This window comes from Nuphar pumila, chromosome 8 (assembly GCF_984573655.1).
Source record: "Nuphar pumila chromosome 8, dmNupPumi1.hap1.1, whole genome shotgun sequence".
NCBI lineage: Eukaryota > Viridiplantae > Streptophyta > Magnoliopsida > Nymphaeales > Nymphaeaceae > Nuphar > Nuphar pumila.
Window position 1 is genome coordinate 6,887,205 of NC_143256.1, and position 25,399 is coordinate 6,912,603.

The window sequence follows — 25,399 nt, forward strand, 5'->3', positions numbered from 1 at the left end:
ACTGAATGGATCAATAACATTATAGAATATGTTTATTAGATATTTTCTTGATTTTTGGTATTAAACGATTAGATAGAAAAATTGTTAGTTCATTGAGTATGATTTGGATTTGTTTGTACTAAATCTGATTTCATTGTATTTAATCTGTTTGGGTGTTGAATTAGATTTACATGTTGAATCTGATTTTTGTTTGATTCGTATTAGATTTGATTATATATGTTGAATATTCATTTCATTATTTGGAATTGAATCTATATATGTTACAAATTTTTCGTGTCGGTGAAATGCCTCAAAGGGCTCGAATATGTTAAATAGAATTGAATTTTCTACAACATCTTTACTTTATTTTAAATATCTGTACATGTTTAAGCTTTGTTTTGGTTTCATTTGGGTGCCCTGAATAGGCTTCTAAAAATTTAGCCATAGTTAGTTTCTTTAGATTTTGCCTTGACGCGTCTAAGCATTTGTGCACGTTATTGTCCAGTTTCATTCTCGTCCCCCTTGTCCTAGTAGGCACCGTCAGGTTGGTATCAAAGCTCTGCTCGATGAGTTTCTTAATTAGATGCGATCAGTTAGTCCATATCAGGAGAAAGGCATGGAAGAGGTGCACATGTTGCGAGGAGAAGACAATGTTACCCGGGAGTTGCGCAAATGGAAACCATGACCCAACAAATATCAACATTAAAAATAGTGCATACACACTGAAATGATGAGAACGAGGATGGTCATCACTCTACAAGTTCGTCTGCGTCTTCCCATAAGCAGCATAGTTCAAATTTCCCTAACGACTGGGCCGCGGGAATTAAGTTGAAATTTTCTGAATTTTCTAGGTCTTGTAGTCCAAAACATTTCATTGATTGATTGAATAATGTCAATGAGATCATAGACTTCAAGGAAGTTCTGGACCACAAGTGAGTTGGTCTCATTACGACTTGCTTTAAGAGCAAGGTAGCGGCTTTGTGGTGCCAGGTTAGGCAAACTCGAGAAAACTAAGGGAAGAAACCCATTGATACATGGGCATATATGGAGCACAAGCTCCAAACTCAGTTCCTTCCTCATAACTATCATCGCGAGTTGCATCAGAGATATCAGAATCTCAAGTAGAGAAACTGTAACGTTGATCAGTATACCAATGAGTTTCATGCACTCATGGCTGGCAACAACCTCATAGAAGACAAGCAACAACTTGTTTTAAAATATATTAAAGGTTTGAGCTATCAGATACAGGATATGTTGAACTTTGTCGATTGTTGGACCGTATCTAAAGCACACCAGTGTGCCAAGCATTAGGAGAAATCCCTTCAGTGTAGGGCTACTAGTAGGATGGCCTCTCCGGCCAAGGCTCTTATGCATGAATCTTCATCGCAGCCTAGCAGGCCACCCCCCTCCTGTCCTATCCATGGACCTAGTTAAAACAAACCCCCAACCAACCCCACCGCCTCAGTCATGTCCCGTAGAGTCGAGTAGCACCTTTACGTGTTGCACATGCACACTTTGCTGACGAGATTCATGAAGAAACAATTCAAGAGTTCTAGGGTGAGCCCAACTATGATGAGGAGATCGAAGAAGAGTGTGAGGAAGAGATACTCAATGCTGAGGGGAAGCTATCTATTCGAACTTAGCATAGAAAAAAGTTGTATTTTTATCTTCCTCTGAAAGCCATTGCAAACGGGACTTCTGTGTCCAGAACAATCCTTCTATCATCAAGCATTCGTGCATCTGGTCTCGCATCAACTGAATTTCCTATGCTACACCTGCATCCCCTTCATTTAATCATATATAGGCTACATTAAAATCCTCATATAATTTCTTTCGTGCAGCTAAATTCTGCAAACTGCTTGAGTTCCAATTCTTAAGACGCCTTTTAATTTCATCAAGCTTTCTGAGCACTTTAAACATAGGGTGCAATCAAGGTGAATAGCCCATATATTAAACAATTTACAATAAAAGAATATTTTGAGTGCTTTTTTTATCTTGAGTTTCTTTTTTTGTTTTAAGAGAGAGAGAGACCTTTTTTTAATGAGCGCTGCCTTATTTTCCACCATTAATACTAACAAAGACATGCTCAAAGACTCAACCACTTCTTTCTTTTTGGATGACCTTGAGAAGTTTGTCAATGGGATACATAACACACTTGGTATTTCATATTTACAAAATAACAGACAAGCAAGGAACACATTACAAGTGCCACACTATTTTTTTCATTAAACTTTTAAACAATATATAAAACCTTATACACTGCACCAATGCATGTACTATGAATCGTATGCAAGTTGTGATCTCATCTCCTTTGGAAATTGAGATACTTGATGTTGAAGGCCAAAATAAAGAGGAAGAGAAGGATGATGGCACCATGGAGTCCAAGAATAGGAAAAAGGAAGTCGGACCTTAACCCTAGATAGGTCTCCATGAATTCCTTGGGAGTCTGGTTTTCTCCACCAAAAATTTGTACAGCCTCTGGCCGATCTTTCAACTGAGTCACCATGAGGCCGTAGATCGTCCATGCTGCCGGGTTCGCCCAGTAGTACCATCTGAGCCATGAATGCATCATCTGCAACATCATCATCACCTCACATCACTTCACAATTAAAGTGTTATCTTATTAACAAAAGCAGGAAGCCGTGGTGTTATAGAATAGACTCGTTGCTGGCTGTTCATGGCATTCGCCAGCCTGACGGTGAACTTTTTATAAATACACATACACACAAGAGAGAGAGAGAGAGAGAGAGAGATCAACATTATCACTCATGAAGATCAACAAAATGTTGAACCCATGAACCGAACAAAATAGAAAACAAAACTAAAAATATAGAAAAACAAAAGCTAAAAAAAAAAAAAACTACAGACAGCTAGCAACAAATAACAAAGCCAAGCTCAACCGGGATGGATTAGAAGAAACCACCGATGAGTGAACGTTGTTCAAACGGAAGGAGAGGTCTCTAAGATGCATATGTAGAATCGCATATACATCAACCAGGATTTTATGGACAAGATTATTAAGGATGACCGGAGAGACCAAGTGCTTGGCTATGTCACTTGCCAGCGTTTCATGTGAAACAAATGCAGTAATGCTGTCATTTGGTTGGCTAGTGTCACATAGTCGGGCACTTGAAGGCTCATAGGATCACATCTGCATACACAAAAGCTGAAGAGATTGGTCATATTCAATATCATCAATTTGGAGTGATATTAGATCTAGACCATAGTTCTTTCCGTCATGTGGGAACCACCAAGGGGCATAATATTTGGTTCGTATTCAATATCACCAATTTGAACATGACAAGATCTCTTCTCCACATGCGCACACACGCACAGACTGTAGGAGAAAATGTGGCCCGATGAGGTGCAATCACATTGCACAAATGCAAAGTGCCGCTGCCATCTGCTGTTGGACATTTTGGAAAACAACTTACCGGTCTGGGAATGAAGAAACCAGAGAAAAGGTTCCATGTCACGAAGAAGAAAAAGGACAGTGCCGCTGCCAACTCGAGGCTAGGCGTACAAGACACCAACATCATTCCAAGGAGAGTGAAGTAGATGAAGCCCAGGAAGACGAAGGATAGGAAGCATATAAACTTTATCAATGTCCACTGGAATCCAATCATCGAATACACAATGAACGAGAAAAGCATCACTTGCACTATGATATAGGGGATCTCCACAGCCACCTGCAAATCATTTCACAAAACAATCTTCGAGATATTATTTGATAAAAATGAAGAAAGACACACCACCAATGCGATTACAATAAATAAATCTCTGCAATATTCGAACATCTAATACTAGACTGCACATTAACCCTTCGAATTTTGTGAAGAGGTAATCATGTTATTATTCTGGGTTCAGTCACGTCTTTTTTTTTTTCTTCTTATGATGAAAGTGAAAATGTTTCGAGGTGTGGTTAGGTGATCGGCCCTAGCACTTTACAAAGTACTTGGGTCACACAGAAAATTGCTAACGCATGTAGTGATTTTGTGTAAAACATAAACACAGAAAGTCACCATGCGTACAGCGATTTTGTGCGGTCCAAGTACTTTGTAAAGTACTCAGGCCCGATGACTGTATCTACTTCACAAGATTAATTCACTAAAATCGTAGAAAAGTGGTTACGATCAAGTGGCAAACGTTTTTATCGCCAATTTCTCGTTTTTCAAAAACTCGTGAGAAATTGAAAAAAAAACATAAATCTCGTGCTTTTTTCGGCAAAATCTCGGCAATAAAAAAAATAAATAAATATAAAAATTATTTTTTATAAGAAAATATTAATAAAAATTATTTGAAAATAAAAATACATGATTTTTTTGCAATAAATAGCTGTTTAAAACGTAAATACCATGTTTAAATAACGTTATTTATGTTTTTTAATAAATCTCACGATATTTTGAAAATCTCGTGAGAAATTACCGTTTTAAACTTTCAGGCAATTTCTCGCATTATTATCGCGAGATTTTTCGTAAATCTCGCAATATTTGTCACACTGCTATCACCAAAAACAGGAAAATAGAAGGGACATTTTTCTACTGGAAAAAACTGTCATATCTAGTGAAACAAACAGGAGCTATTTGGGCTCGGCTTGTATGGCTGGTGCGAGCCGAGCTCATCTCCATATCTACCCGAGTCAAACCAGCAAATCTCGAGCTGGCTTGCATATTTTAAAAAAACATTTTCTGTGAATGGGTACATTGTGAGAATGCACTCGTGTTAAGTCTCGGTTCGTATGGCTCGTGACAGACGAGCTCAACCCGTATCTGCCTGATCAGCCAAACGAGCTGGCTCCCATAATCTAGAAAACATTTTTTTGTCAAAGGATACATTGTGTGAATGGAACCCTTGACCAAGGCATAAACCATCTACCCAGTTGATCTAACATGCCTTTCTTGTCATATGTTGTATATAAATTTTATACAAAGTATTTAGACAGAACTATACGAGACGAGCCCAAACGAATACCCCTTGTTCATGCTGGACTCGGCTATGTATACCGAATGAGCTCGTGCTTGGCTCGCCATCCAGACAAACCAATCACAACCGACTTTGGAAACAGCCGAGCCACGCATTTCATTTACCAGCCTTAGTCATATAGATGCGTTGTGGGTATGGGTAGGGGTGTCAATGGGTCGGGTTTGGTTCGGACCTAGTGGAACCAAACTTGGACCAGATCTTTGGGTATGGTATCGGGTCTAGACCCGAGTCTAATCGGGTCCACTATAAGAAAAACCATACTCAGACCCCATAAACCAGACCCGTTGACCCCCCTAGGTATGGGGATAGCCAAAATAGAGTATCTATGTGACATTAAAAACAGAAGGGCTACTACGGCTTCTCTTACCTGAGAAATGGCGTAAGGCATGGCTGAGTACATCCCTGCTGATTTTTCACGATAGAAAACGTTCCTCTCGAGCCACACAATGGGTTGAATGGATGAGCAGTTAACGAACCCCAAGAACAGAGCCGATACATACAGGGCTCCAAGAGTGTTGAACAAATCTTGCTCTTTCTTCCTGTGGTAAACAAGGAATTTGCTTGAAACATTAGTCATTAGATTATTAACACACACACACACACAGAGAGAGAGAGAGAGAGAGAGAGAGAGAGAGAGAGAGAGAGAGAGTCTTACGGCCTATAACCGATGTCCCAGAAGATGGTGCCAAAGATGAGACCAACCAAAATGGTGATTAAGAACCGGACGAGATTTTGTTCAGGGTTCCTCCAGTAAGACCAATGTTGTTTCAGATAACAAGCAGTGCATTGAGTTTTGAAACTCTGAGCGTATCTTGATGTGAAGATGAGTTCCTGTGAGCCCGGCAATGGTTTACTCAACTCCTCCATCAGTTGCATGCTTTCCCTGTCAGAATTTCACATTTTTTCCCACTAGTAGAACAGAAAAGGGAAAAAAAAAGATAAAAATGAAATGATAAATTAAGCGTATAAATGTGGTTACTTGTATAGTGGGGAGCGCCCGTAATATTCAGCAAAATCTATACCGAGGTCAAATTCCACATCCGTAGATGTAGCATCCAACATCCATGCTGCAGGATTGGAGCCATTTCTCATCTTGGATACTCCAGGAATTTCCTGCAAATCAATTTAATTTGTTCTTACTCAGAAACTTGAACTAGTATGTCAATATGTGCACAGAAACAAATTAGTATCCAAAAAATTTGTCCATTTACCTCAAAATATCTAATCATATTCTGCGCTGAAATACCCAGAGGCCCACTGTAGATAAGCTGCCCTCCTCTTTTCATAAGCAACAGCTGAAATGATATATACATCAAGAAAAGTGTTGAGTGCCTAGCTTGATGAACAATGTGGATTAATCAGGGCATTCTTTTCACTATAAATAAGATGAAGTTAATTTTCTGTAGGGGAAAACTACTGGATATTATAGTTAGCACCATACTCGCTAGCAGAGAAAATTACAGGAGTTTCTTCTGCCCAATCTAAACCTCTAGATGTGTTCAACCATGGTTCATTTATTAGGAAATACACTTTCAATAGAGTTGTTTTAATGTAAAACTTGATTTTATTATCGTACAATTTTGGTATATTGTGGGCTATGGATTTTTAAAATTCCTAAAAGCCTACTTACACAATACAGTTGCAGAATCCAGAACATGTTATGTACTATGTAGATTAGTCCCATAGGGCTTCAACCACAAAATATTTAAAATTTGTTGGAAAACTGGTGTGTCTACTAGACAGTGAGGTGCTGACACAGTTGCCAATATCTACCTCATCAAATGATTCAAAGATCTCTGTGTTAGGCTGATGAATTGTACAAACGACTGTACGTCCAGTATCAACTGTGTTCCTCATCACTCTCATGACGATGGTCGCGGCTGGAGTATCGAGCCCAGTTGTGGGTTCGTCCATGAAGATTATGGAGGGATTGGAAACCAGCTCCACTGCAATAGTAAGGCGCTTGCGTTGATCAGTAGTGAGGCCAAACAAACCAGGAACACCCACCAATGAACTCTTCAATCCATTCAACTCCACCAATTCCATCACCTCATCCACGAATCTCTGCACCCGAACCTAATGTATATTAGGCTTTGAGCCTTTGACATTGTGAAAATAACTCAATATTAAAAGAATGGACATTAATTTATATATGGCATCAAACTCTTTAGAGTTTCATGCTATGTCACATGGATACGGCTGTGGGTATGCGGATGCACAGCCATTTTTTTTATGAATTTTTCAATATGAATAGCATTTAAAGGAATACGATGTGAGGGCCAAAATGGAGTATCCATGTGACATAGGTTTCATGCTATGGACAAAACTACAATCGTAGCGAATTAAAATAAAACTATCAATGGATGAGGGAATCACAGCTCTAGTCTCCGGTGTAATCTCTGCGGGTAGTCGAAGCCAAGCGGAGAAAAGAAGGGATTCTCGAACAGTAATGTAAGGGGAATGTATATCATTCTGTTCACAATAGCCAAATACTCTGGCAAAAGTTTCTTGGTTCTTTGGATAGCCGGACACGCTAATGCTTCCTTCTATATACCCTCCTGTCTTTCTTCCTGCCAAAACATCCATCAATGTTGTTTTACCGGCACCCGTCACCCCCATCAGTGCTGTAAGGGAACCTGGTCTGAAAGCACCGGTAACATCTTTCAGCAATTGGATTTTCTTCTCCCTTGCCCCATATTTCTTCATTTCCTGCGCTTCACAAATTAAAAGTTGAAAAGGAAGAATATGCATACAGGACAAAGTTGCACATCATTACTGTTAACAATGTTCAACTAATTGAAGTGATCAAAATACTTTCAAAAGAGTTGACATTAAGAAAATATATAATTGATTTTCAATAAAAAACATATTTTTGTTTTTTCAAATTAAAGTTACAAAAGTTCCTTTTGATATATCTTAAAAAAATTTGTACGAAATTTTCTTTTCTTCGTAAAACAAAAGATACTCCTAGACTAACTGAATATATTTTTTTTAAATGTCACTATTTTGATGATTTCAAATAGTTTAATGCCTGCTAATATTAACAGAAATTGGTCATGTTGAAATGACTTTGCCATCTTTCTTACTTTCATAGGTGCAAATTGAATATATAATTAACATGCCCTCTTTTCAACATGGTCTGCTTGCTAAGATCACATAAAAATAGGACTTATAAATCATCAATTTTTTTTATTAAAAACATTGTCAAATTTTGACAGATTATAGGCTTTTTTATTTTTGAAGCTCTTGGAAATCCTACTTAGCAGTCACATGGTCCAAAACTTATTTTTTACTTAACAAACCAAGTAAGTGACGTCCGTCAGATAGAATTCATGAAAATTTGAAAATGGTGTTTTATATGAAATCATGTTAAAATGATCAAGCACTCCAATGAACAACAGAACAGCAAAGAATTGGATGCATGATTTACCGCAGGCATGTCGACATAGTAGTTTATGTGCTTGAAAGTAAGAGTTAGAGGTTGGAGCGGCAACACCATCCGTCTCTCAGGAGTCCCATTTGTTAAGCCGAAGCAGGGACTGGCATCACCTCGGTCGTGCACTTTATTATCATCAGCCGGAACGGTTGCAACATTTGAGTGAGCCTCTTGTGGGGCTACAAGAATCACCATGCATCACATCGATTAATTATAGCAACTCACCAATCCACAGTAGAATCCAAAAGCCAAGTTCCCAGCCGTGGTTAGGTGATCCGGCCAAGTACTTTACAAAGTACTCGGGCCAAAGAAAGCACAGAAAATCGTTAACGTGTGCAGCGATGTCCTGTGTAAAATATAAACACAGAAAATCGCTACCTGCATAATGACTTTCTGTGTAAATCAAACACAAAACACAAAAAAACACTACACGCGCAGCAATTTTCTGTGTTTTCTTGGACCCGATCGCGGGATCTGCTCCATCTGATCATGGTGCTTATTTTTTCAAACACGTTACTAGGCCATGACACCAGTTTCCATTAATAAATGGGAGCTGAGGACAAATTCGTGCAGTAAACTTGTTTTGGTGAACGCATCAACACTTCAGGCTGAGGATGTTGGTGGTGTTCATGGTGAGATCAGGTGCCTTTTGGTTACTTGGACGTAGAGATTGGCAACGTGTTCATACCCCTGAGATAAGTCAAAGCAATTACGCAGAGCGTGTTGAAGAGCACGCAAAATCCACATAGAGCTCCGATGCAAATCCAATAAGAATATGAATCGGAAAGCATTCCCCTCATTCTGAGGAAGGACTTGCCGACTGTGTCCCCATCACGCATTGGCTGCAAAAAGGAAATGATCACATATGAGAGAGAGGCCCGTAAGTTGAAATGGAGCTAGCTTGTAGGTTTCTGATGACAGGTCTCATAAATTTTTGTGCACAAAAGAGCGTCCTCCCACGAGTCCGGATCAATGTGCAATCACATCTTACCAATAAGACGTGAATGTGCACCATGATTTTCTGCGGCCTCCCTAACCAGGTAAATGAAGCGCTTGGAGTTTTTACTGTTGTATCTCACGAAAACAGATTTCTTTGAAAATCGTTCGATCACACAAACACGGTCCCCATCTTACCTTGTTCCATCTTTCATCTAGGAACTCATTAACCACCACCGCATTTTGAGCATATGTTGCAGGAGACACCCAGTAGCCCCAAATCCACCAAGGACGGATATCATCTGAATATACAAGAAAGCAAAGTTCACTACCTTTTATTGAGAGATATGGCAAATTGCAGCTTGAAAAAGAAAAACATCATAAACTACTGGATTTAATTTAAAGGATTAAGATTGGATGAGCTCACACTCTGATTCATGAGGTAATATCCAACTTTTTATCTTTTTATTTTAATGATCAAGCATTTTTATGGGCAAGCAGGATGCTTTCCTGGATAGTGCAGCACCCTTGCAGAAAAGCTCCTTGATTATTGGAAATGATGCGAGTATTTAAAAATTTTAACATAGAGGGCATTCTCCGTAAGAGAGGAAGAGCCTACCTTTAGAAATAACAAAACCCCCAAGAACATATATGATCACAAGGACGGTAATCCCTAAGATGTTGGAAACGACTTGGGTCCTCGCAGTTGCAGCTATGAGACGATTAAGAGCGACCGAAGATTCTCCTATGCAAACAAATGCCAGGAACAACCGAAATAGCCTACAAGAGCACACAGAATTTTGTGAGGGACACAAATGCAGCATTAATTAAGATTCCATTTCACAGGGACTGCCTTTTTTTTTATTAGGCCAAGGGAAAACTCGGCATCTGGTTGATAAAATCTTTGAGGTTCTCCCCTGCCCACCTGAGAATACACTCAGCTTCGAACTTATAGCAAGGGATGCCCCTCGTGAGTTTCAAGCTTGTGACGTCCCTTGAACTTGGTGAGGTTCACAAGTCGTCCCTACCAAATAAGTGGAACTCCTTTCACAGGGACTAACTAATACACAGTTGGGTGAACATCATACTCAGAATTAATTACTCATCAACTAGTTTTCTATAAATAAAACAAAATCCAATCTTGATAAGCATACAGGCAGACAGGCATACCTGGTGGCAGAGTGAGCAAAACCAATTGGGAAGTAGGTTACCGACAACCATATGGCTGATTCGAACAATGTGATAGGGATATGAAGCAGTGCTGATGGCAGTAAGAAGGTCCATGATGGATAGCACTGCAGATCCCTCTGCTTGTAGAACACAGGAAGCCTCATAAGCAGCATGGTGAGTTCAACCATGCCATTGAACATCAACACCACGACGCCAGAGTATATGGCGCCCAGCAGCCTGTTAAGATCTTTGTTGATCGGCAACGGATCCTTCCCACGGGAGAAGGTTGCCGTCACGATGATGGCCAACAGTAGGATCTGAACTGCTTTGAACGTGTGCGCCATGCTGTTTCTCTTCACAAACAGCAGCTCCCTCGACAGGCTTTTCTTGAACAAATCCCACTTCTTTACATGAAAGGACTTGGGTGGCAATGCCAAAGGCTCACCCTCTCCCTTGGAGAATGTTTTATGTAAGTCTCCATGGCCCATTTGGTATGATTTGAAGGACTCGACAAACTCGTGGTTCGGAACATACTTATAGCATTGGTTCTTGTTGGCCCAGTACTGCGATTGATCCTTCCCGGACGTCACCTGAATCACATCTTCGACTTTAGGATAGGAGTCATCTTGAATTTGTACGAAATTTTAATTTGTATAACCACATCGTCATCTTTTTCTTGTTTTTCTAAGAGGTGCAACACGAGGATTTCTTATGAAGTCACCCATCTGAGTACTTTTCTTCCCCAAGCACACCATCACCATCTCACCGTCACAACCACCATCCATCTCACCACCCTCCTCCCTCCTCCTCTCTCTCATTTTTTCACATTTTCCCAAACTTCTCGTATCAAAAACTCTCATAGCCACGTTTGGATGCAAGAAAACTTTTCATAGAAAAAAATGTGTTTATATATGAAAAGTTTTGATATAATAAATTTTTTTTAAATAAAAAAATTACTTGTTTGTGTGCACGAGAAAAATAAAATGAAAATGACCCCTCTTCTTTCTCCTCGTCTTCCTCTTCCTGTGGGTTGATGTTTGTTGAAAAAAAAATAAGTAGAGTAGTGAATTGGGTAGTTTCTACTTTTTAGAAATAGTAGTTTTATGGTTACTTATAACATGGAGTAGTGGTCATATAGAGGATACGTGTGTGTCAAGTAATAGACTCTATACATGTGTATGCAGTTTTTAAAACATTAATGAGACCTTTTTTTTTATTTTACCATACATCTCTTTCCTTCCTTCATCTTAAATATTTCTGTAGGTTATTTTGTGAAGAACAAAAATTACCAACAAGTTGTGGTATCAGAGTAGCCAGGTTCAAATCTGAAAAGGGTCCATTGGTGCAAACAATCCATGGTAAGAGGATTGAAGTGAGGTAAGGCAAATGGCCAGTAACCCAAACACGTTGAATTTATCAGAGTTCTTGGTACCAATTTTTAATGGTGAGAATTATGAATTTTCGAATATAAAAATGAAAACTTTTTTCTTTTACAAGTTTTATAGGATCTTGTTGAGAATGGTTATGCAGAAGCAGATGCCAACAAATCAAGGGAGAAAAATGATGATGCCAAAGAAAGTCTCAAGAAGGATGCTAAGGCATTGTTGGTGTTGCAAAAAGCCGTGACAGATGTCATATTTTTGAGAAATACGAATGCGACTAAATCAAAGGAGGCATGAACCATACTAAAGCAAGAATTTCATGGTGACAAGAAGATCACCATAGTCAAGCTCCAAACACTACGTAAAGAATTTGAAACATTCTCTATGAAAGGCGATGAGTCGATTCAATTTTTTTTCAAGGCTTGCTATTATTGTTAATCAAATGAGAACCTTTAGAGAATGTATTGATGATCAAAAGGTAGTTGAAAAGGTGTTAAAAAGTTTATCAACTAAGTTTGATCATATAGTTACTGCTATAGAGGAATCCAAGGATCTTTTTGTTTATACCTTAAATGAATTAATGGGGTCATTATTGGCACATGAACAACAAATGAACAGAGGTACAAAAAATGTGATTAAGCATACTTTTTCATTTAAAATTGATAACAAAGAAGCAAGCAGTAGTAATAAAAAAAATGGCAGTAGAAGTCGAAGACGAGGAGGTTACCGAAGTGACTATCGTGGTAGAGGAAGAGGAGGTGGAAGGTCAAACTACCAAAGAAACAACAATGCTGAAAAAAATAATCAAGGCAACAAATATTTCAAAGGTAAACAATGCTTCTTTTGTAAAACGTTTGGTCATTTCAAAGCAAATTGTTTTGAGAAGGCAAAACAACAAGTAAACTTTATGGAGAAAGACAACAATATTTTTCTCACCAGCACAAATTTAAATCTTAGTAGTCAAGACGTGTGGTTTTTGGATAGTGGTTGTAGTAACCACATGACTAGTGAGAAAAGTTTGTTCAAAAGCATTGATGAGTCAATAAAATTAAAAGTTTGGATTTGCAATAACAATCAAGTTCAGATTGTGGGGAAAGGAATAGTAGAATTAAGTTTTAGATCAGGTGAACACAAATTTATCAAAGATGTATATTATGTACCTGGTTTGGCATAAAATCTACTAAGTCTAGATCAACTTATACAAAATGGTTGTTCCATTATTTTAAAAAATAATGCATGTGAAATAATGAAGGATGAGAGGTTGTTAGCCAAAGTTCGTATGACCCAAAATCACATGTTTTTTTTTAATCTTCATGTTTTGATTATCATGCCTTAGTTACTAATATTGATGATATATCTACACTATGACACTTGAGATATGGTCATTTGCATTTTAATGGGTTAAAACTTCTTAGTGAAAAGAAAATGGTATTTGGGCTGCCACCGATTATATCCCCAAAAAACATCTGTGAAGGATGTGTTTATGGGAAGCAACATCAATTGTCATTTTCAGTTGAAAAGACATGGAGAGCTTTAGGCCATTGGAGTTAGTACATGCAAATTTATATGGACCAATGATGACACCATTAATGAATAATAGTAAATATTTTTTATTGTTCACTAATGATTTTTCTCGCATGAGTTGGGTCTATTTTCTCTCTCATAAGTCTAAAACCCTTGAGAAATTTAAGGAGTTCAAGGTTTTTGTTGAAAAACAAAATGGTTGTGTTATCAAAATTTTACACACAGATAGAGGGAGAGAATTTTTGACTCATGATTTTGGAAAATTTTGTAAGAAAAATAGAATCCGCAAGCAGTTAACAGTAAGAAAGACTCCTCAGCAGAATGGGGTCGTTGAAAGAAAAAATAGAACAATGGTGGAAATGGCTAGAAGTATGTTAAGTGCAAACCAACTTCCTTTAAATTTTTGGGTAGAAGTAGTAGCTACTTCAGTGCATTTATTGAATATCACCAACAAAGGCTATGAGGAGCAAAACACCATATGAAGCATGGAACAAAAGAAGGCCCAATGTAAGTAATTTGAAACTTTTTGGATGTATTGCATATGCACTAATTGACTCAAGTGATCATTCTAAATTAGACAAAAAGAGTGAAAAATGCATTTGTGTTGGCTATATTGATGAATCCAAAGGTTATCGGTTATATAATCTTGGTTCAAAGAAGTTAATTGTTCACCGTGATGTAGTCTTAGATGAAAATAATAAATAGAAATGTAGAATGCATACTGTAAACATTATTTTGTAGGAGGCATATGAGCAATAGATGGTAGAGCGATATGGCGATGACTCTACTCAGCATTCATCATTTGATCCTGCAGCATGGGTGACTGCAGCAGGTGAACCCAAAAAGGGTTGTGTGTTCAGGTTTGAGAGTAATATGAACACCTCACCTGTCGTTGCTTCCTCCAATCACGACTCACAAACTTCTTCCGTCGACATAAGCTCCAAGCATCCTATTTTTTCTGATGATGATGTACACCAGATCATTAAGGACACAATGCGTGACTACTTCCATGACACCATCTCCGACGTTCTCCGATCTGAGTTCAACAGTTTTTTGCTGAACAGGAGAACTTCGATTGCAGGTGCCTCTCAGGTATGAAAGTTTCATGCGATATATTGCATGTCGTTCAATTTCATTTAACTTTGATTGCCTTAACTTAGGTGCATTGGATATAATTTATTTCAGTATAATATTTTTACTGCCTTTGAACACATATACAACACGAGCATGGTAGAATCACATATACAACTTTTTACTGCCTTAGAGCACATATGAGCATGGTAGAATCACATATACATTTTTTTGACTGCTTTAGAACACATATGAGCATGATATAATCACATATACAGTTTTTTGTCTGCCTTAGAACACATATGAGCATGATAGAATCACATATAAAGTTTTTGCCTGCCTTAGAGCACATATGAGCAGGATAGAATCACATATACAGTTTTTTTGACTGCCTTAGAACACATATAAGCATGATATAATCACATATTCAGTTTTTTATTGCCTTATAACACATATGAGCATAACAGAATCACAAATACAACTTTTTTCTGCCTTAGAGCACATACGAGCATGGTAGAATCACATATACAGTTTTTCTTACTGCCTCAGAACACATATGAGCATGATATAATCACATATAGAGTTTTTTTACTGCCTTAGATCACATATGAGCATGATAAAATCACATATAAAGTTTTTTACCTGCCTTAGAACACATATGAGCATGATAGAATCACATATAATTTTTTTTTGACTGCCTTAGAATACATACGAGCATGCTATAATCACATATTTATTTTTTTGACTGCCTTAGAACACATATGAGCATGATAGAATCACATATACAACTTTTTTCCTGCCTTGGAGCACATATGATCATGGTAGAATCACATATAGAGTTTTTTTGACTGCCTTAGAACACATATGAGAATGATATAATCACATATAGAGTTTTTTTACTGTCTTAGAACACATATGAGCATGATAGAATCACTTATAAAGTTTTTTGCCTGCCTTAGAGCACATATGAACATGATAGAATCATATATAAAGTTTTTTTGACTGCCTTAGAACACATATGAGCATGCTATAATCACATATTTAGTTTTTTGACTGCCTTAGAACACATATGAGCATTATAGAATCACATATACATGGCTTTTTGCCTGCCTTAGAGCACATATGAGCTTGGTACAATCACATATACAGTTTTTCTGATTGCCTTAGAACACATATGAGCATGATATAATCACATATAGAGTTTTTTTACTGCCTTAAAACACATATGAGCATGATAGAATCACATATAAAGCTTTTTGCCTGCCTTAGAGCACATATGAGCATGATAGAATCATATATAAAGTTTTTTTGACTACCTTAGAACACATATGAGCATGCTATAATCACATATTCAGTTTTTTGACTGTCTTAGAACACATATGAGTACGATAGAATCACATATACAGCTTTTTGTATGCCTTAGAGCACATATGAGCATGGTAGAATCACATATAAAGTTTTTTTGACTGCCTTAGAACACATATGAGCATGATATAATCACATATAGAGTTTTTTAATTGCCTTAGAACACATATGAGCATGATAGAATCACATATAAAGTTTTTTGCCTGCCTTAGAGCACATATGAGCATGATAGAATCACATATAAAGTTTTTTTGACTGCCTTAGAACACATATGAGCATGCTATAATCACATATTCAGTTTTTTGATTGCCTTAGAACATATATGAGCATGATAGAATCACATATATAACTTTTTGCCTGCCTTAGAGCACATATGAGCATGGTAGAATCACATATAGAGTTTTGCTGACTGCTTTAGAGCACATATGAGCATGATAGAATAACATATACAGTTTTTTTGACTGCCTTAGAACACATATAAGCATGATATAATCACATATTCAGTTTTTTACTGCCTTATAACACATATGAGCATAACAGAATCACATATACAACTTTTTTCTGCCTTAGAGCACATATGAGCATGGTAGAATCACATATACTGTTTTTCGGACTGCCTTAGAACACATATGAGCATGATATAATCACATAGAGTTTTTTTACTGCCTTAGATCACATATGAGCATGATAGAATCACATATAAAGTTTTTTGCCTGCCTTAGAGCACATATGAGCACGATAGAATCACATATAAAAAAATTTTGACTGCCTTATTACACATATGAGCATGCTATAATCACATATTCAATTTTTTGACTGCCTTAGAACACATATGAGCATGATAGAATCACATATACAGTTTTTTGCTTGCCTTAGAGCACATATGATCATGGTAGAATCACATATAGAGTTTTTTTGACTGCATTAGAACACATATGAGAATGATATAATCACATATAGAGTTTTTTTACTGTCTTAGAACACATATGAGCAGGATAGAGTCACTTATAAAGTTTTTTGCCTGTCTTAGAGCACATATGAGCATGATAGAATCATATATAAAAAATTTTTGACTGCCTTAGAACACATATGAGCATGCTATAATCACATATTTAGTTTTTTGACTGCTTTAGAACACATATGAGCATTATAGAATCACATATACATGGCTTTTTGCCTGCCTTAGAGCACATATGAGCTTGGTACAATCACATATACAGTTTTTCTGATTGCCTTAGAACACATATGAGCATGATATAATCACATATAGAGTTTTTTTACTGCCTTAAAACACATATGAGCATGATAGAATCACATATAAAGCTTTTTGCCTTCCTTAGAGCACATATGAGCATGATAGAATCATATATAAAGTTTTTTTGACAGACTTAGAACACATATGAGCATGCTATAATCACATATTCAGTTTTTTGACTGTCTTAGAACACATATGAGTATGATAGAATCACATATACAGCTTTTTGTCTGCCTTAGAGCACATATGAGCATGGTAGAATCACATATAAAGTTTTTTTGACTGCCTTAGAACACATATGAGCATGATATAATCACATATAGAGTTTTTTAATTGCCTTAGAACACATATGAGCATGATAGAATCACATATAATGTTTTTTGCCTGCTTTAGAGCACATATGAGCATGATAGAATCACATATAAAGTTTTTTTGACTGCCTTAGAACACATATGAGCATGCTATAATCACATATTCAATTTTTTGACTGCCTTAGAACACATATGAGCATGATAGAATCACATATACAACTTTTTGTCTGCCTTAGAGCACATATGAGCATGGTAGAATCACATATAGAGTTTTGCTGACTGCTTTAGAACACATATGAGCATGATATAATCACATATAAAGGCTTTTTACTGCCTTAGAACACATATGAGCATGATAGAATCACATATAAAGTTTTTTGCCTACTTTAGAGCACATATAAGCATGATAGAATCACATATAAAGTTTTTTTGACAGCCTTAGAACACATATGAGCATTTATAATCACATATTCAGTTTTTTGACTGCCATAGAACACATATGAGCATGATAGAATCACATATATAGTTTTTTGCCTGCCTTAGAGCACATATGAGCATGGTAGAATCACATATAGAGTTTTTCTAACTGCCTTAGAACACATATGAGCATGATATAATCACATATAGAGTTTTTTTACTGCCTTAGAATACATCATTCATGATAGAATCGCATATAGTGTATAATTTATTTCAATATATTTTGTTTATCAATACTGACCTTTCTTTTCTTGTGTAGGTTGTTGGCTATAATCAGCGTAGTGGAGCTGAAGGGACAGATCAAGGCAATGAAGAAGAAGACACACAAAATCTTGGAGATGATTAGATTAATGTGTTGAATTTGTTCTACTTTTTTTTTGTTTTGAAAATGTAAATGTTGAATTGTAAATAATTAAAACTTGTGAATTTTTAAGTGGAACGATTAATTGTTTTAGTTTCCTTTTATATATATTTTTATGTGTATTTTGTTTTTTATTCACAGGGAATATAAATTGTACAAGAAATATAAATTGTAGCACGAGAAATTTTTTCTCGATATTTAATTTTCAAATATTTTTTTATATTTTTCCCTTTTTTGCGACGGATTAGCGACAGATATATCCGTCGCTATTTATTATTACCGTTGAAGTTAGCGATGGATTAGTGATGGTTGTAAATCCGTCGCCAAACCGAAGTCGCCGTTTAGTAATGACGGCCTTGTGACAGAAGTTGTCATTCATTATTCCGTCGCAACTTAGCGACGGAACTGGCGACAGATACAGTATCTCGCTACTTAGCTACGCAATGAGCGACAGATGTATGCCGTCACTTATTAGCGTCGAAAAATTCACGATGGAAGATATCTATCGCTACTCCGACGCTAATCTGGTTAGCGACGGATTAGCAACAGATTAGCGACGGATTTAGGTCGTCGCTAATCCACTTGTTTGTTATAGTGAGAAAGTATACAATTTAAGGAAAGCATTATATGGTATTAAACAAGCTCCTCGAGCTTGGTACAACCGGTTGGATGCCTATTTTCACCAAAATTGTTTTCACAAAAGTGAAAATGAGCCCACTTTATATATTAAAGTGAAAGACAATAAAATTTTGGTTATGTATGTGTATGTAGATGATATCATATATACCAGCTCTTCAAAGAAACTTTGTGGTCAGTTTAAGATTAAAATGATGAAAGAGTTTGAAATGATTGGTTTAGGGCATTTACACTATTTTTTGAGTCTTCAAGTAAGGCAAACTAATGATGGAATATTTGTCTCCCAATTAAAATATGCAGAAGGACTAACTCAAGAAGTTCAATATGAAAGATTGCAAAAGTAGTTCAACTCCCATGAATGTAGGTGAAAAGCTCAAAATTGAAGATGGGACAGTTATGGCAAATGAAACATATTTTAGAAGTTTGGTGGGCAGCCTAATGTATTTAACACATACACGACCTGACATTTTATTTGCAGTTGGGTTAGTTTCCAGATTTATGCATAAGCCAAATGTTCATCATTTTGGAACTGTGAAAAGAATTCTTCACTACATCAGAGGAACCTCAGATTTTAGCATTTGGTTTAAACCAGTTACTAATTTTAATTTGTATAGTTTTTCTAATAGTGATTGGGCAGGTTCACTAGATGATAGTAAGAATACAAGTGGCTTTGTATTCACATTTGGATCAGGCGTCGTATCTTGGATTTCAAATAAACAAAGTTTGATGGCATTATCATCCTTTGAATCCGAATATGTAGCAGTAACAACATCATCTTGCCAAGCGATTTGGATGAGGAGAGTCCTTAAAGGCATTCAAGTGATCAAACAATTGCAAGCAACAGAAATATTATTCAATAATAAAGCTACTATTTCTATGGCAAAAAATTCAATGTTACATGGAAGGACGAAGCATATGGAACTCAAACATCATTTCATTCGTGAAGTTGTAGCAAATTGAGCAATTGTAGTCAAGTATTGTAGCACCAATGACAAACTTGCATATGGCTTCACCAAATTTTTACCATATAAAAAATTTATTAAATTTAGAGTCATTGGGTGTATCAGGGTTCTCACATCAAGGGGGAGAAAATGTGGATTGATGTTCGTAGGGAGTTACCATGTAGTGGAGTTGTGGTTAGTTAAGGGTAGAATGTTGGATGAAAAAAAATAGGAAGTGAAGTAGTGGATTGGGTAGTTTCTACTTTTTAAGAATATTGTTTTGTGGTTAAGTATAACATGGAGTAGTGGTCACATAGAGGATAAGTGTGTGTCAAGTAATAGACTCTATATATGTATACATTTTTTTAAACATTAATGAGATGTATGTTGCCTTTCATTTTTTTTTATTTTACCATACATCTCTTTCCTTCCTCCATCTTAAATATAAGTTATTTTGTGAACAAAAATTACCAACACTTTCTCCTCATTTCCTTATCTTCCAAGAGAAGATGGTAGTGCTGGTGGTGGTGGTAGTGAGATGATGAAAGAGAGGGTCTCAAATAAATAATGAGATGGTGGGTGGTTGGTGGTGGATGGTGACAGTGACAGTGAGATGGTGGAGAGGGGGGGGGGGGGGGGGGGAGGAAGAGGGTCCGAACCTTCTACTGAGAGAGGGCTCACAAAATTTTCCTGAAAACATTTTTTACTCTTTGAAGGAATGTTTTCTATCAAAAAAATGTACTTTTTAGAAAAACTCCTCAAAAAAATTTCTCTGTTTTGAAAGGGTCAAAAAATTCATACAGATTTTTTCACTTTACATCATTTTTTCCTGCATCTTTCACCCTTCCAAATGTTCCCTTAACTTCAGAGTTTTGATGAAATCCAATCCGTGCATAACCACCTTGTCGTGCTAAATGATACTTTTAGTTATCGTAAGTGCATGTAAACATATTTACAAAGTTAGGAATGTACCTCTAAGAGAAAATCAGGCACGTCCTTTTTATCAGGGCACTTGAATCCCATGAACTCAAAGAAATCTAGAACCTTCTCCCGCGAACCTTGATATAAGATATTCCCTTGGCATAAAAGTATGATATCATCAAAGAGTTCAAAGGTGTCTGATGATGGTTGCAGCAGTGTTACTACCATGGTAGTCTCCATGACATGCGCCATATGCATGAGGAATTTCACAATCTTAAACATTGTGGAACTATCCAAACCGTTTGATATCTCATCCATGAATAAGGCTCTAGCAGGTCCGACCAACATCTCTCCTGAATTGCACAAATATATCTTATAATATATAGATATTCTAGATTCACCATCAACAAAAATTCTAAATTCCAAATCGCCTTAAGCATACTCTAGGTCACGTGAACACGTTTTCAAGGACATGAGATACATTATTCTTTAGGAACTTCTGCATAAGTATAATTCCATACCAATGCTAAGTCGCTTCTTTTGACCTCCTGATATTCCTCTTCTCATTTGATCACCCACCATCGTATGTGCACAAATAGAGAGACCAAGCACCTGCATGCAACACGTCATGGCATCAATTTCCTTGTATCCATTGTCAACAGCAAAAAATTGGCAAAAGAAAATAAATTGAAAACTAGGAAATTATGTAAGAAGAAAAGAAAAAGACATTTTTTCCCACTGAATATGGCTGGTATAATGTAAATATTTTCCTTGGAACGATAATATCGAGATAAACATTGCTGATACTTTGGCTTATTAAAATACCTACTAGAATACCATGTTAATTACTTATTGCAGTATTTTCAAAATATTACCCATACAATTGTCAATATGCTTGTAGGCATATATCATTTCATGTAAAGTGAAAAAAAAAATGGTTTCATTATAGTGCTAACCCAAAACAAGGCATCTGCTAAAAACATTGGACAATTGCAAAAGCAACAAAGAGTAAAAGATGACCACCTCAATTATGTACTCGATTGTCAGGTTTCTTCCTTTCGTCATTGCAGCCTAACAAAATTGAAATGACACAAGATCTAGCGTCAATCAAATGCATAGGCAATTTTTGTGCTCATTTTGATAACAGCAAAATTTGTCACATTGAACACCAAATGATATGACCTTGATAAGTGCATCAATCTCCGGGTCGGGTTGGGCACCCGTTTCCTCTTCTCTTCTAGAAATTTCTGACAGAATTTCTTCCAAAAAGCAAACAAATAAACAATAATCAGTTTTAAATTGTCCATGAATTACTGGTCAAACAAGAAAAGGCCTAACATGTAAATTTATGATGCAAGTTGTTTTAATCAAATTTGACCTTATAAATGGATTGAGCATGGTCAATTTAATATAAATCAACCTTTATAGTATTTTTTGTGAAATACATCATATGATTTTTTAAATCATAAAATTATATTTTTTTTTATAGTTAAGCCGGGGTTAGTTCGATCCCAACCTGTTCATTGATCCAATACTTGTTATGATATGATTGTATACAAAAGTTTAGCTTTCTATCAAGGGTCAGCCTAATTTCTCTTAACTGTGCTAAGTTTTTAATAAAAAATTAAGCATTATAGTAATTATAGATAATGTTAACCCTATCAAAATTGTACAAAATATGTAACAAATCTAATAGACAACTCCTCTCTTGGATCCCTTCCTTCCAAAGCTTGTATTACTCGATGACAGACATTCATTCGGCTTGTTTCTATCATGATTTTTGCTTTCACTCGCACAGACAATTCCTTATCTTCCAGCTTTTCATAACATTAAAAACACTCTGCTTCCATTATATTATCTCCTGAAGTGCTCACATAAAATTTTGTGTGTTGTCAACCTTTGATTTTTGTATCACCAAAAAACTGCACACAAGTAGGATTTCAACAATTTAAATGCCGATCTTCGTTAAATGAATGATGCAGATCACATCCATGGAGTTTGATTTTATCAAAACAACTTCCAACAATGAAATCTCAACAAGGGATATGAAGATATGGATGACTATGGGGATGAACATAACCAATTTGGTTTTTATGCACTTTTCAATGGTATATATGCCTTTGGATGGACTATTTGTCAAACTCAAATATCTGAATAGAATTTGGTCTCTGTGTGGGAGCCTTGAATCAGAGGCATGTTGGGGTTTCCCCAGTGCTATCTCTGTGACTGTTTAGGGGCAGTGGTGTAGCTAAAACACTGCATTGGGAATGGAGTTGGCAACTCCAACACCATACTTCAACGCCAATCGCATGAGGATGTTTTTGGCAACTCCATCCTCAACATTGTATTTTAGCAAAGCCATATTTTGGCAACGCATAGAAATGGTGTTTCCTTCTTTAAGGCAAGGTCTCAAACAGAGTCTTACTAAGCCCGCACCAGTTACAAGGGTGGTCAAATCCAAGCTCATGTTTGGATCAGGCAAATAGGTACTGGTAGAACTGACTATATAGATGGAAACTGCAAAAGGCATCATGCTTAAATACACTAATAATGGACGGATCTGTACTAATACCGTAAGCTTTATTTCTTGAAAATTTCATGCTAATGAACAAGCTGTCAGGTGCAAATCAATTCGTTGAATTGGATTCCAATTCCACCAAATTCCACCAATCCAAACATGCACTAAGATCGTGTTTCTTGTCCTGTACACATGACCCACTGAAATGCTCATGGAGACCTAATTCGTGGAAAGCATTTTATGGAAATGGATTCCATCTGTGCTCAATTCAGTAAAAATCCACACACATAGTAAGGGTGTGCTTTGCATCCCACTGGAAACATGATCAATTAATGAAATGTCCATGGAGCATGCGTTCATGGAAAGCAGTTTGGAACCAAACTAAACTATTCCACCGAGACAAATACAAGATGCAGTAATAATAGGGATATAAACGGTTCAGACTCGGGGCAGATGTGGCCAATACCATATCCAAATAATTAGATGTTGACCAAATGGAAACCAATTCTGATTCAGGTCCCAATGTGTAAGCTAATACCAATAACCGGATTTTTACATATAATGTATTGGGACATCCATAAAATTCGGATATCTATCAAATTTGGTAGCAAAAATGAAATCCATATATCCACATATACTCTTACAATCGGATATGCTTTTGACTTGCCAACTCTGACTAAACGGAATCGGATTTGGTCAGATATCAGATAAAATCCGATCGATCGGTTAACATCCCTAAGTAATAGTTAATTATTAATAAGCAATAAACCATGCGTTAGGCTCTACTTACTAATGCAGCACTCTTTTATGTAGCATGCTGTTACTTTGCCATGGACCATGATTATCATGGACGAGGGTGCACCTAGATTCAACTACAGGTAAGGTGCAATCACAATATTGCACACTGAAAGTGTGCCACTCCACCTGACAACCCTCCATCTCACTGTTGAACCTCACAGCTGACAGGTTGTATCCATACACTACAAGAAGCCTGTGGATTAGCGATCACCTAAATCCGTCGCTAATCCGATGTTAATTCATCGTTAAATAGTTTAGCGACAGATTAGCGACGGATAACTTTCATCGCGAATTTTTTGACGCTAAGTAGTGCCAGAACTTATCCGCCGTTACTTTCGTCGCTAATTTGCGACGGATTAGCGACGGACATGATCCATCGTGAGTCCTTCGCTATTTTAAATTAGCGATGGATAATATCCGTCGTTAAATTTAAAAAAAAAATGCTCTCTGCCGGCGCGTTCTCCGATAGAGAGCAATTTTTTTTGCACAGAACCGGTGCGTTCCGGTGTCGGGACGCTCTTCCGCAGCGAGCCAGTCATGGCAGACGCGGACGAGAGTTGATCTCCGGGGGCCGACGCCATTGTCACGCCAGAAGAGGCCGATCCCCGCAGAGGAGGAGACGCGGGCCTGACAAACAAGTGGGGGCAACAAGGCCCCATCCCCCTAAGCAAAGTGAACGGTCTGGGTTCGTGATTGACCTACCGGATATGGTGCTGCCACCAAACAAATTGTATGAGAAGTCCAACGTCTCGTTCACGGTCAACTCGCCTTGGTGAAGGTCATGCTGGCCCACGTACGCGCTCGCCTGCTTTGGTACCAAGTTCACATCCAAACCATTGTATGTTACTTTCCCTTTGACCCTTAGACCAGGTTCGAGTTTTCCAGCTAGTGCTCTCAATAGGGTCGACTTTCCCGAACCGGGGCGCCCAAGGACCAGAACCATCCTAGTAACAACAACATAGCAACCATGAAACATTAGATGGTAAGAAAAAAGAAAAGAAAAATTACATCAACACAATACCCAGTTACCCCAGTAATAAATCACCATTATATTATTGTGATGGAAAACCAAATGAGATCATTACAGAGATGGAAATGGCCGATGAAATTTTGCCGACTGTTGTTGTACACTATATACAGGACCACAATGGGTCTGGTTCTGAATTTATTAGGGCATTAAATGTGAAGCCATAAACTCATTCCCAGATCCATATCATGATTCTGGTGGTGTATGGATCCTATGTAGAGCTGGTTGCCTGTTTCTAACATATCAGGCAGCAGAGTGAAGGGAAGAAAGTTCATGCAGAGCAAACTCCCTTAAGCGTATTGTGGGTG

The 25,399-nt window shown here is 37.2% G+C and overlaps 2 protein-coding genes across 2 annotated transcripts; both read right to left on the minus strand.

The window, feature by feature from the left end:
* Window positions 1-1,171: 1,171 nt before the first annotated feature.
* Window positions 1,172-6,054, minus strand: LOC149829526 (ABC transporter G family member 45-like). The gene is made up of 6 exons (XM_090016225.1): window positions 5,942-6,054; window positions 5,618-5,845; window positions 5,330-5,501; window positions 3,414-3,668; window positions 2,388-2,551; window positions 1,172-1,754 (listed from the first exon to the last, which is right to left on the minus strand). The coding sequence occupies exons 1-6, from the start codon at window positions 6,052-6,054 to the stop codon at window positions 1,643-1,645; spliced, it is 1,044 nt and encodes a 347-aa protein (XP_089872351.1). The 3' UTR covers window positions 1,172-1,642.
* Window positions 6,055-7,334: 1,280 nt separating this feature from the next.
* LOC149829527 (ABC transporter G family member 39-like) lies at window positions 7,335-24,645 on the minus strand. Its single transcript, XM_090016226.1, has 9 exons — window positions 24,558-24,645; window positions 20,800-21,101; window positions 10,505-11,094; window positions 9,954-10,114; window positions 9,533-9,636; window positions 8,624-8,744; window positions 8,393-8,577; window positions 7,517-7,671; window positions 7,335-7,434 (listed from the first exon to the last, which is right to left on the minus strand). The coding sequence occupies exons 1-9, from the start codon at window positions 24,643-24,645 to the stop codon at window positions 7,335-7,337; spliced, it is 1,806 nt and encodes a 601-aa protein (XP_089872352.1).
* Window positions 24,646-25,399: the final 754 nt, after the last annotated feature.